Source organism: Danio aesculapii, chromosome 20 (genome assembly GCF_903798145.1).
Source record: "Danio aesculapii chromosome 20, fDanAes4.1, whole genome shotgun sequence".
Classification (NCBI taxonomy): domain Eukaryota; kingdom Metazoa; phylum Chordata; class Actinopteri; order Cypriniformes; family Danionidae; genus Danio; species Danio aesculapii.
In genome coordinates this window covers 34,606,319-34,620,678 of record NC_079454.1, presented here as the reverse complement: position 1 = coordinate 34,620,678, position 14,360 = coordinate 34,606,319, and the positions used below count along the sequence as shown (strand labels likewise).

Here is a 14,360-nt window from a genome sequence, read left to right as displayed (position 1 = left end):
CTCTAAATGGGGTGGAGTAACTACTTCTTTAGAGAAGAACCCGATAATTTCTTTGTGCAGATTATATTGTTTTACACAAACACGCATTTAAAATAAGATCCAATATTATGTTTGGTAAAAACATGCACTCGCTTTCCATATTAATTGAAATATATGTAAATGGCACATTTAGGGCCTATGTTTCCTTTACAAATATTATTGAGAACATTTCATATTATATTCTAAAACATAAAATCACTTACAAAAGCCAACACGTATTCTAATCTCATATAAAAATCATATATATAAATTAAATAAAATAATGAGGCTATTTATTAAGAATTGAAATGTAATATTTATTATTTATTAGGAAATGAAACAAATCCTACTTTAATAATAATAATATGAATAATATTAATGAGGTTGATGATGATTATTATTAAGTAGGATATTGTTTATTTATTTTAAATTTTTTTGAAAAGTCTACTTTTACAATTTGACACATGCAATCCACTGCAGAAATGTTCTAACCAACAGGCCCTTGTCATATACAGTACAGATACTTAATAAAGAACCTACTATAAATTAAAAGCATTAACGTTTGCTATGTTTTTTGTTTTCACAAGCTTTGGAGACGTAACATAAATTACGCTTTTAAATAATAGGTCACCTACAGCTTTCGTTAGGCTGTGTTTAAAATGACATCAATGTTTTTAAAGTGCACTGGGAAGGGAGCGCAATTGTAAACATGAAGATCGCTAAAACTAAACTGTAAAAATACTTTGAAAGCAAATTAATCCTAAGAGGGATGACTTTAATGTTTTTTTTTAATTTTTAATCATTCCAAGTTTAAATGTTAGAATGTTCTAAACGAATAGGGCATAGGGGGGATAAGTGGGAATAGAACACAGCCAGGAACTATGTTTCTAACTACAGCTTTAGGGGTGTAGTTGCAAGTGCACAAGTTTGCGATGCAGTTTGCGAATGTTCGTTGGAACGATGGATTTGAGAAACGGCAAATCAACAAACTATGTTTGTAACGACGCAACTTGCGACCTTAGTTGGCTAATGATGGTTTTGGGAAACGCACCCCTGCTTGATACTGTAAAAAAAAATCATATTGTTTTAATAAATTTGATTGCCGGTTGACAAGCAGAAACGAAATGAAACTGTGTGAAAAAAATGGACTGACTATAATCATATGAAATAATGCACACACACACAAAAACATAGTATAAATAAAAAACTACATAAATACTTGATATTTGATATTGATAAACTTGATAAATAGAAAATAAAACTTAAAATGACAAAAAATGTTACCTCTTACCAACAGGGAAAATCACCAACAATCAAGAATGCATAATTAAATGGTGTCATGGCTTTGCAGTCAAAAAATATCATTATCATGGAAGCCAGTAAGGCAAAAACAGCCCCCGACATAAAGAAAGGGTAGTAAGTTTGAGTGTATTGTTGAATTTTGGGAAATTTTCAAAACATTTTCCCAAAATATGTGTCAAAATAAGATTTGTCACCAAAAATCATTCCATTTGCTGGAACACAGAGAAATTTGTGGCCAAATCAAGACTCGAAATCACCCCAGAGTAGATGAAAACATCCACAACAGCACATGAGGGTTAATGTCTGCAGTAGACCTTTTACAATTCAACGATACTCCATGACACGTGGGAACCCTGTAATAATGATTAATATTTTATTCCAGAAATCTGACCTGTGGTTTTGCCTGATTTGGGTGGGCCAATGATCGCCAGCTTGATGGGAAGGGAGGGGTTGGGCTTAGGTTGACGGAGATATTTGATTGGGTTGAGGATGAAGGTGTTCCGTGTCTCCTTGGAGGCAAAAAAGTAGATGAACTGGTGCAAGATGACTGGAAAGGTGGAGTGGAAAGGGCCCTGTGGAGGCTGGATCAAATCTCCTTCGGTGTACTACAGAAAGTTACAGCAAACTTGAATGTTTTGGTCTCTTCGCTTCTGTTTTTATGCTTTGTCATAAGCTTTGTTCACACTTGAAGTTCAGTTCAATCCTGTGTGCTGGGCTAAACACACTTAATACAAATAATGGTATTTATATCAATTGAGAACTCAAGAAGAGCTTATAACATGTGTAAAGGATTCAAAACAGCACAAGGAATACTTTCTCGCATATAAACCATAAATCTGCAGCAAAGAGAATTGTTTCCAACAGCTGTATTGAACTGCAACCTTGCAACTGTGATGAGTAAAACCAGGTGTGCTTGAGAATTCCTTCCTTTTTAAGGTCGCATCTTGTGACATCATGTCCTGTTTTTGGTATGTTTGGATGTCTTTGATCTGAGTGGCGTTTAGTATTTCAGTCAAACTTCACGAGACTTTGTTTTAAAGTCTGTGAAATTAAAATGTTCAATGTTTGTTTTGCTAGCGCACGTTTATATTCTTTAGGTGAACAATTAATCTGTGTAAGTTAATCCACTGAAAAATTAAAAAAAATGTTTTGGTAATCGTGAATCAAAGTTTGATCAATTGCTTCTGCATTTGGTGTGGCTGTCCCTCTCTGTTGACGTCAGTTTTGAAGGCTTCAGCTTCAATATTCTTAACCACGCCCCCTTTATCGTTAGTTTGCTATGAGGAAATGATGTGGAATTTAAAAAACCCTCCCGCTACTTAATATTCAGTTTTAGTTCAACATACTGAGATAAAAGCCTCAGCAACTTTGCAGTTCACACAAACTTTTAATTAAACTTAGACCACTGAAAAGGTCTCAAGCTCACCTATTTGATACCCATCAATAATACACTTATTCAAATGAATAACTAAGCAATCGAGTTGATTATACATAAAACGAATCTCCAAGTGTGAACTAAAAACCTGTGTGTTTTGTATTTCCTTTTTTACCTTAACAGGATCCCAGCACCCGAAAGCACTGGGATATTTAAAGGAGCTATACAGGAGTCTCCTGGCAAGACTGTAGCTGATTGGCTGACACGTCTGAAACAGTGAGTCTCTGTTTTCCATCAGAGGTTTGATTTCCTTTAGGAGCTGGTACCTCACAATCCGAGGCAAACGACCAGCGCTTATTACAAGACGGGGAATTTGGTTGTCTGATAGTAGGTCCTATGAAAACAACAACAACACATTCTTTATTTTATCTGCAGAATTTATAAACCTCAGTTATCTCAATATTTTGCGGGATTTTTAAAGGTTTTTGGGTAACAATAATTAAATAAATCATTAGGCAAAGCAAGTCTTGTTTGTGCTGGTACCTGAGCTTTGTAAGGGATAAATAAATATGTTTCTAAAACACTATTAGGTTGTGACAAAGTTGTAATTTTTGACAACTATTTGTAAATTTGGAAGCGGAGGATCAAAAAAAAGTCTAAATGCTGAGAAAATCACCTTTAAAGTCTTCTAAATGAAGTGCTTATCTATGCACATTGCTAATCAAAAATTGAGCTTTGATATTTATTTACGAATTTACAAAATATCTTCATGAAATATGATCTTGATATTCTAATGATTTTTGGCATACAGTGCTCAGCATATATAAGTACACCCCTCACAAATCTATCTTTTAAATTCATATTTTTAATAGGAAGCTGTACAATATTATACTTGTGCATATACATTAGATTAGTCAGTACTGAAGCCCAATCTGGAGCTTATCTAACAAAATAATTTATGATAACAGTCTAAAAACTAGTACAGCCAACTAGTACATGTATATGTTATAAAAAAATATTTATTACAAATTTAAAAAAGAAAAAAAAAAATCAACAAAAGCAAAAACATTTTCAAAAATTTCTTGACATTTTGTAAGTTGTAATTTATTTTTGCAATATTTAGCTTGAATTTAATTGTATTATCTTTCAATTTGTAAATATGTTTGCTGATTAAATATTATTTTAATAAATATATCTGTTTAATAAATCTGTTTTGTTAAATGCACCAAAATACATTGCCTATATTCACTGAGAAATAGATACAAATATTCCTTTTCAAAATGGGGTGTACTCAATTATGCTGAGCACTGTACATGAAATATCAATCATTTTGATATACAACACAGTGTATTTTTTGCTATTGCCAGAAATTTACCTGTGCAACATAAAACTGGTCCAGGGTCACATAAAATGATTCTTGCTTACCTTATGAATATATAAAACTTGTATAGTTTTTGCTTTCATAAACTGAATCATAAGAGTATTCAAACTTCACTGTAATATATTTTAAACTCTCAAAACTTGTTTTTTTTTTTGCAAATGTCAGCTCACACAGTTAAAAAACTTCCGATATTGACAAAGACAATAAACATAGTACACTTTTCCACTTATAAAGTAGGAATTTCCTTAGGAATTAAATCCTACAATGATCTATACATACAGTGGAAGAGAGAAATATTACCCCTCCTGAATTATTAGCCTCCCTGCATGTGCTTTTTTTGATGGAAAGATTTTTTACAACACATTTCTAAAAATAATAGCTTTAATAACTAAATTGATTAATTTTCTTTTCAGCTTAGTTCCTTTATTAATCTGGGGTCGCCACAGCGGAATGAACCGCCAACTTATCCAGCATATGTTTTACGCAGCTGATGCCCTTCCAGCTGCAACCCATCACTGGGAAACATCCATACACACTCATTCACACATACACTACAGACAATTTAGCCAATCCAATTCACCTGTACTGCATGTCTTTGGACTTGTGGGGGGAAAATGAAGCTCCCGGAGGAAACCCACGCGAACACATGTACATGCAAACTCCACATAGAACCGCCAACTGACCCAGCCGAGCCTCGAACCAGCGACCTTCTTGCTGTGAGGTGAACGTGCTACCCACTGCGCCACCAGAAGTTTCAAAATACTAGTATTCAGCTTATAGGGCAAGTTAAAGGCTTAACTAGGTTAATTAGGCAAGTCATTGGTTAAGGGGGCTAATAATATTGACATGTAAACCTGCTTTCATTCTAGCTAAAATAAAACAAATAAAACTTTCTCCAGAAGAAAAAATATTATAGGACATACTTTGAAACATTTCTAGCTCTGTTAAACATCATTTGGGAAATATTGGAAAAAGAAAAAAATAATAAATCACAGGGCTAATAACTTTGACTTCAACCGTATAAAAATAATAGAATCTTTCAGTGTCTTCTCCTTACCGTCATGCTGGTGAGGTTGTCATCATCCTTCTCAAACCTCTCGCTGATCTCCACCTCTAGCCTTTCTTCTGCACTTTCTACTGTCTCCTCTTCCTCATCCTCAGCCTCGTCTTCATCTTCAGGAGGAAACTCCTCCAACAGCATGGCTTCTATCTCCTCCAGTTCCTGCTCTTCATTCACCACCTCTGCCTCCTCATCCTCCTCCTCCTAATGGAGCATCAGACTCTCTAATCAGAATCGATCTGTCATCATTAATATTTGCCAAATCAAAACAGCGATCAATAACCTGTTCTTTGAGGGGATTCAAAGTTGGTGGGCTGAGTTTCCTGAATGCCCGTTCAGCCATAATCTCAGCTCTTCTCTTAGCGATGGCCCGCTCCTGCAAACCAGTGCAGATTTACTCCAGACATAACTTCACTTGCTTCATGATAAATGCCTGGTGATTATTTTGCTCTTATGAATTATTTGGCTAAAAGCTCACCCTGATTTCTTTCCGCAGTTTCATGACCAGACGGATCTGTTGTTGTTTGCGGTCCCGTCTTTCTCTCCAGCGGTTGAGCCGTGAAGGCAGGAGACGCCGCACCACCTCAGATACCTCCACCGACATCACTGCCACCACATCTGGAAACAAGTGATGCTCTGCCATGAAGGACACCTCCTCGTGGTTTTGGGGGAATCCCTCCAGAATGAACCCTGTGGATCTTAAAGAGAATTCGAATTGAATTTAAAAACGCTTTTTATTACAGTAAGTCACTCATTGTTAACATAAATGTCAAACATTGCATAAAAATACACAAGAACTCCAGAAAAAATTATGTCAAATATGTAGAAACTAGACTTCAACAACTGAACACGTTTCTACACCATTTCATCTCAAAAATTAATAAGTGTTTGTAGATTAATAAAAGTTCACCACCACATTTTCCCCAGACAATCTTTCAGAGAGAGAAAGGCAGGATTATTTTACTATATTTTTGCTATATTCCCTCATGCAGTACATATATAACATTTGTTGTTATTGTTTTCTTGAAATATAGTCATAGCAGTATTTACTATGCTCTGATTAGGATTTTTGCAGCCGATACAGAGTACCGATACCTTGTCATTGTGATGGGCTTATACAGAGTACCGATTCTGATGCTTCAAACTTTCTAATTCATAAAGCACATTTTCATTCTAAGTATGCATATCTCTCCTTACCTAGGAGAATAAATAATGGATGCTGCATATAATGTCTCTTTTAACAATTTACTGTAGGTGTGAACATGCCATGGTCAGAAGCAGCTTTACAGAACATAAAAGATAGCACCGATTTAAAAAAAAAAAGTCAAATTTACTAACAATGCAATTGGGAAACATTGCAAATGATGACAGAAGAATTCAACATCTCGATCAAGAAAAAGTTTGGAGCGCATATTTGATGCATAAGAAGTTAAAGTACACACATAAAAATCCATTACTTTGCTTAAAGCAAAAAGGCTTATAAACTACTGTTTAATGCAATAAGTAAACTACAAGAGGTTATATTATTAATATTTGATATCAAAAAAACTTTAAAATTATTATTTTTAACATATTTAATATATCCAGCCAGGTTTTTAGTGAATTAGGAATATTGTCAAAAACACAGAACTCTCAGTTCTTTTATGTAAAAAGGCCTAAATACTGTACATGCAGTAGTTGCTGTATGTATAACCCAGGTGCGCACGTGCATCTTCCTCTGCTTGTAAACGCATAAACATTTGCGATTGGTTCATGAGATCGGCCAGATCATTCGACCGATCGAGTCATTAAATGCGATTATCGGACGATACCGATCTCTGGTCAATCGATCGGAGCATCCCTAGTATTTACACTACTTTACTTGATTCTGTATACATACAACTGATTTTTGCAATGGCTTTTTATTCCACTCTGATGAAGGAGGGAACATTTTTGGATTACTTTTTATTTTATTTGTGCTCTCTTAACAACTGAAATAAAATTAATCCAGGGCATCAGGGTGGTGCAGTGCGTAGCACCTCACAGCAAGAAGGTCGCTGGTTCGAGCCCCAGCTGGGTCAGATGGCATTTCTGTGTGGAGTTTGCATGTTCTTACCGTGTTTTGCGTGGGTTTCCTCCGTGTGCTCTAGTTTCCCCCACAAGTCCAAAGACATGTGCTATAGGTGAATTTGGTTGGATAAATTGTCTGTTGTGTATGAGTGTGTATGAGAAAATGAATGAATGAATGAAAATACATTTTTTAATGTATGAGACTACAACAATAAAACAATGCATTATCCTTACATTTTAAATTAAATGCAAATGCATACATTTATATTAAAGCAAAGATTTATTATGATCTTGAGAAAAATAGTTACTGATAACTAAAACTATAAACAGACTACAAATATTTCATGAAAACAAATGTAGCCTTCGCAACAAGCTGAAACAAAAAGTTGTCATAATAAAACAATATAGGAGCTATATAATATTCACAAAAATGACAGCAATAAATTCACAAAAGGACATCACTAAAACTTAATCTAATGTTAAAATAGAAACTAAACCATTTCAAAATCAATTACCAGTCTATTTCTATGTTGTTGCTGTTTTGTCCTATTTTGAGCTTCACAATCTAGAACTGCCATTATATATAACTTATTTATTCATTTTCCTTCAGCTTAGTACCTTATTTTTCAGGGATTGCCAAAGCTGAATCAACCGCCATCTATTCCAGTATATGTTTTATGCAGCGGATGCCCTTTCAGCTGCAACCCAGTACTGGAAAACACCCATACACTCTCACATTCACACTCATATACTACAGCCAATTTAGTTTATTAAGTTCACCTATAGCGCATGGGTTTGGTCTGTGGGAGAAACCGGAGCAGCCATGTGTCTTGTTAAATGAATCACATTGAAGCTGAATACTTCAAATTAATGTATTATATATTATTTCAGTCAATATATGTTAGTTTTGTGGTTTGAGTTTCACAAAAAATCTCACATTTCATTTGCTGTGCTTCTTTGTCTACAGTTACATCAATTTCTAATTGATAATTGTTGAAGACGGCTTTTGTCCCTTAGATCAATTTGTTCAGCGAATGCATTTATTTATTTAATGTCATTTGCACATGTACTCAGTCATTTGAATGTAAAAGAAAACATTTCTTAGCGTCATGTCTCGTTACCATAGTGACATGTTCTGAGAATAGAACGCGTTCCAAAAGTGTACCTAAAGCCCTGCATCATAGGAGAACCTCTTGTGGGTTTGTTGTAGTGGAGTAGTACAGGTGTGTCTTTGGCTGTTCAGTGTTTAAATACTTGCGCTCCTAGTGTTTCGAGACTGTCTCAGCAATTGAACATCTCCCCGTTTGAGTGATTCACGGTGCAAGACCGAAATCCTCATCCTATTCCAGCTTGCAAACCCCAAGTTTTTGAGTGGTTACAGGTGAAAAACTAAAACCCTGTACCGAATTATATCATGGTTGAACAGTATTCTGATCTCCCCGCAACATCAGCTGCTAAAATGGAGGAAGACAAAGTTCCCAAAGCCTGCAAGATCTCCCAGAGCCAGAAAAAATTGCAGCAGCTCAAAGAAAGGCCTAGAAACGGCACTAACAGTGAGTCATATTTACATTGTGATATGAATATCTAGTGTTTTGCTGACATAATAATATACTTGCTATTAAAAAATGTTTGTAGAGTGTAAATGTTTGTACAGTATAATAGAGAGCTGGTTGAACTGCTGTTTTCTTGAAGAGCTGTTAACAAATTCCAGTAAAATCTACAGTAACTTACTGTAAATCATTTACAGCAATAATGCTGTATTTACATTTACAGCACCATTTATTTTGCAATCTGTGTGTTTACAGAATTGTATGTTTATCTTTACTGTAAACTACAGTCATTTTCATAAAGCAACTTTAAAATACAGTAACATACTGCATAAATGTCTTACAGTAAAATACAGTTCACATTACAGTTAAATACTGTGCCATTAACAAACAAAATGTTAACAGTAAAGCTATAGCAGCATGTACATGTGATAATAATAACTACTGGCATTATTAGTTCATATTTATGATATTATTTCATCAGTAGGCTATACAGTTAATAATTAGCAGAAACAGAATATGCTAAAATGGATAATGATTAATATTGTGGTCTATTATTAGGCTATTATTGCGTTCACGTGCATCTTAATGAAACATTTAGTGTAAAATTATGTTGTATCTCATTTTCAGCTTTTCTGATACAACTTAAGTCGAAAATCCCTTAGTAAAATTAGGAATTCACTTTTCTATTTAAAAAAAAGTGCACTGAACATTTGGTGCATTGGCCATTTGTGCAACCAGTTTTATATAACATGAAAATAATAAAAAAAACTATATTATTACAATCAATTACAATAAATAATAATAATAAAATACAAAAAAGGGAAATTTCATGGTTAAAGTATGTTTAGTGTAGCAAATCCATGGTAAATTTGTGGTAATCTTGGTTTAGTTACAATAACTTTTTAAAATGTTTATATATTAAAGTTTTTGTTGTTGGTGAATGTTCATTTTAATTTCTTTTCAAATTACTGTGGACAAGTGTGTAAAGATGTGTAATCATTTCTCTTTCAACAGATGAGAAAGAGAAAGTGAATGAAAAGAGAAAGAAGAAAAAGAGCAAGGCTGCTTCTTTCATCAGAGCTGCTCTACGATGGTTCTGCTTCTCTCCTAGTGATGAGCTGTTCACACTCTCCTCCTCTGATGGTAAATGATGGTTTTTGAATCGAGATTTTCTAGACTATAATGTTAAGAATAAACTGTAGCTGGAGATTAACGTCTATTTGAAAATGACTGTGTACTATGTGCAAACTTCTACTGTTTATCTTTTAACAGATTATGAGATCTATGAGGTGATTGTGAAAGAGGAAGTGAAGGAGACAATGCAGGAGGAGGAGGTGGAGAAAGAGGAGGTGATGGAAGTGGAGGTGGTGGTGATTGTGGAGAAAGAGAAAGATTACACAAAGGAAGAGAAGACAAATGAGAAGGAGGAGAAGAAAAGTGAGGAGGAGGTTGTGGAGAAAAAGGAAGAAGGGAACGAGATAATGCAGAATGAGGAGGTGGTGGAGAAGGAGGAGGAGGTGATGAAAGAGGAGAAGGTGGTGGTGGAGAGAAAGAAAAGAAAGAAAGATACCAGCACCCGACTGTCAGAGGAGGAGTTTTTGAGAAGGAAAATGAAGGAGGAGGAAGAGGAGAAGAGCTTGAAGGAACATTCCACCAGAAAGATATCAATGGCAAAGTTTCTGATTGAGCAAATAAAGGACGAGGAGGACAAGATGAAAGCTGAGGAGGAGAAAAATGAGGAGGAAATAAAATACATTGGAGAAGAGGAAGAGGAGGAGAAAGAGAAAGTGAAGAAGAGGAGGAGGAGGAGACGGCCAAGGAAAAACTGCAAGGTGGAAGAGGAAGAGATGGAAGGAAAGGAAAGTGAGGAGGTCGAGGAGCACATGGAGGAGAAAGAGACAATAAATGACACTGAAAGGGAGGAGGAGGTGAAGAAGAAGAGGAGGAGAAGGAGGACAAGGAAAAGTAACAGTTTGAATGAATGAAATTATATTTTATTTTGGTTGCGGGGAGAGTTTAAAATTCAATAAAGTTGTGTTGAACAAAAAATAAATTGATGTGTTGCGTTTATCTGTTTAATTGTCTGTTTCAAAAGTGTTGAGTTTTGTGTCTGGTGTTGTGTTGACCATTATTTCCCTTGTTTCTAAAAAACAAACTTAAATGTTATCGTCATCCTTCCACGTATTCTATATAAAAAGGCTATAAAAAGGTAAGACTACAGTTTTCAAAATTAAAGCATTTTACTTGAATCACTATTATTAAAGTGTAACAGGTTTGGTTAATGTACGTATAATGATATTTTAATGTGAATTAACTTTTTTCTTAAAGTTTTTAGATTTGCGGAGGGTGAACATCATATGCTCTCTCTCTCTCTCTCTCTCTCTCTCTCTCTCTCTCTCTCTCACACACACACACACACACACACTCAGACTCACACACACACACACTGACTTCAGACTGGCAAGAGGTGGCTTTTCAGGCAATTCAAAAAAGCAATTGTTCTGCAAAACTGCAATAGAAAGTTTTAGCTGCACTGTAAAAAATGTAATGACAAAAAGTCAAGACAACAAATATTTTTATGTTGTTTTGACTTATTTTCAACTCAATTTTTAAAGTTAAACTAAGTTTAACTTAATATTTGTAGTCTGTTTGATTGATGTATGCTGAGATGACTAGAAAAGTTAATTTGATTCAACTAAAAAAATTTAAGGCAGCAATAATAATTTTACTATGTAGATTTGAGACCACCCGTGTCTGAAAACAGGGAAAGAAAAATCAAGGACAAAATTGCAGAGTGTGTTGTGCTTGACATAAAGCCAGTAAACACTGTGGAATTTGAAGTTAAAAAGACTGCCTCACCAGTTTAGCATAATCTGAAATTTAAAAAAAAAACATTCTAGCTATGCTTTCGTAAATTAATAGTTATTTTGTATTTCATTTATTGATCACTCCGTGTTATCAACTCAACTATTTTTGATTCATATTTTGGATACATGTTGCCTGCACATTTGCACACATTTGTTCTGCCCATTATGGCTCGATTCTGAATTATTTTGCTGATTTTCATTAATTAAAATATATATTTTGTGTTTGAAGATAATCCTTTGATAATTTATTTTTGATTTTTGTTCTTCTGCGAGTTGATGTTGCACTCCAAGCATGATTTTGTGATTTAGTGTTTGAAAACACTAATGAAAATAGTATTCATTTGTTATGGGAATGACATGTATGAGGAAACCCACACCAACACGGGGAGCACATGCAAACTCCACACAGAAATGCCAACTGATCCAGCTGGGACTCGAACCAGCGACCTTCTTGCTGTGAGCAGACAATTCTAACCACTAAGCCACAGTGCTGCCCTATATGAAATTTAATGTATTTTAAATATGTTCTTCATGTTGAGGTAAATAAATGATGACTTAAGTATTATCTGCAAGTGTATTTTATACATTATTAGGAGCTAGCATGTGTGAATTAATGAGTGTGTGTGAATAAAAGTTTACTTGTAGGGTTCCTGGTCCCACCACTGAAATAAAAGCATTTCCAGTATCTCTGGAGGGAGAGGATCTCCGTTCTGCAGGTATGCTTTTATGGCCTCTTGATCTTCAGTCAATGCTTCTTCTTCCTATAAACAAACAAATGCTCAAAATTAGTCAGTGATAAACAATGATACAAGCATCTTGCCTTTTAGCCCCTTTACCTTTGCCTCAGGACTACCAGATGCAGTCTCCTCATGACTGGTGGTGTTGTCCTGGTCTGTAGGTGATTCTGTGCTCTGAATCCGGGCATGAGCTTTCAGCAGGCTCTGAAGCTCCTCTGGAGGTTCCTCAGGCGGTTCTGAATCATCAGCAGGTGAGACACGTTTCTGGGTCTTTCCTTGAATGAGCTCCTGCAGACGCTCTCTAAACTGGATGTGGAAAATTCCCAGTTGCTGGGCAAGCCACTTCCCATGAGTCGTCTTCCCAGAACCCCTCACTCCTAGCATGGAGACTCGCAGTGCAGGTGGCTGGTAGTGAACAAGCTTTGTGTTATGTATAGGCTTATGAAGGTACCAAATGTTTGTGTTGCAATTAATTGCTGAAGCTTTTATCATGGTATATGGTATCATCACAATAATAACCTAAGCTGCAGAAAAGGTTACTTTAAAGGTCCAGTGAAATTAAAATAAACAATTTTAGATGTTATATTCAGTCTGTTAGTTTTAAGGATATCTATTAGGGACGAAATTCGACTTTAGAAGATATAGAACTGATATAAACATGTAAAGCTTGCAGTTTGTCACTTCCGCCTAAATAGATATACTATTTTTTTTCAAGTGACCTCATACTTTAGTTTCTCATCAAATCATGACCAATCAAATGCTTCAAATGCTCCAACCCTTTAAAAAGGGGAGGAGCTACTCTGTCTCACCCTCAATTTATTGTGAGTCCATTATCAAATAAAAAATGCACATTTCAAAGCACTTTAAAGGACCTTTAACAGATGTAATAACAAAAAATACTTAGATTATTACTTTATTGTAGATGAATATTCAGAGTGAACAAATATTTCAGCCAAATTAAACTGCAAAAGAATTATAAACTACAATTGATAGCACTTTATAAAACAATAGTGTCATTAGTAACTGTTAAAGGACTAAAATCAACGTGAAAAAACAGATTTATTACTAGAATATATATATAACTGAATTATATTATTAACTTAATTTAATTAAATTATTAAAACTTGTAATCAGATTTTTACGAGTTATTAGGTATTAACTAAAAAAATTATCTCAGATTTTCCAATCAGTATTTTAGCATGTAGTAGGTCAGATAACATGTACAAATTTTAATGTTTTAAGCAAGTAAGCTAATCAATGACGTTTCCAAGCATTTTAGGCTGTTATGAACACTACTGAAAATACAATGAAAAACACTCTAAACGTTAAATATAAACTAATTATGCATGCTATTTTGATATGCCCGTGATATCAATATTATGCATGATTTTCATGATATATTGAATAACTGAATAGCAGCATATGTCTAGTTACGTACATAATTTGGTACATCTACAGTGGAGTTATAGAACACCTTATAAATCACCTTGATTTGATTTGGTTTTTCAGAAATAATGTGATTATTATATCATTCAAGATGTGAAGATGTTAAGATCTCGATTGTATTTGTGTGTTCTCATCAGCTATTTTGATCAAATTGTGCTCATACCTTTAGTAGTTCTGTGTTGGAGATATAGAGTTCAGGGTTCTGCAAGAACTTTTCCAGTGCTTCTTTGCTGGAGAAGTAATAAACTTTGTCCCTGTACTTGGCAGCATATTCATCCAGACATGGTTGTAGCAGACCCTTCTCTTTCAGAACCACTGGACAAAAATGCTTGGTGTCTCCTAGCTGCCTCTTAAAGCTGAATTCCTCCTGAGACCATCATAAACAAAGACAGGTATGATATTCTGAGAATCAGCAATATTTTGTTTACATAGGAAAATTTTTTCTTGTTTATAATGTTTATAATGGAATCTGAGAGATTTCTGTTGAAACTTTTCCAGTGAAACTCTATTCACCCAAAACGTTGATAGCTCAAAACATTCATAAAGGAAAAAAAATCCATAGGAATTAAGCAGTT

General features: G+C 34.8%; 1 protein-coding gene across 1 annotated transcript in view; it reads right to left on the bottom strand.

The window, feature by feature from the left end:
* The window catches only part of ak9 (adenylate kinase 9), a 34,609-nt gene that overhangs the window by 7,608 nt on the left and 12,641 nt on the right, over window positions 1-14,360 (bottom strand). Inside the window, exons 20-27 of the mRNA XM_056480565.1 lie at window positions 13,949-14,152; window positions 12,439-12,744; window positions 12,242-12,363; window positions 5,615-5,834; window positions 5,420-5,512; window positions 5,134-5,340; window positions 2,871-3,089; window positions 1,712-1,925 (exon numbers count right to left, since the gene is read on the bottom strand). Of these exons, the coding sequence (XP_056336540.1) occupies window positions 1,712-1,925; window positions 2,871-3,089; window positions 5,134-5,340; window positions 5,420-5,512; window positions 5,615-5,834; window positions 12,242-12,363; window positions 12,439-12,744; window positions 13,949-14,152 (1,585 nt within the window). The remainder of the gene's footprint in view (window positions 1-1,711; window positions 1,926-2,870; window positions 3,090-5,133; window positions 5,341-5,419; window positions 5,513-5,614; window positions 5,835-12,241; window positions 12,364-12,438; window positions 12,745-13,948; window positions 14,153-14,360) is intronic.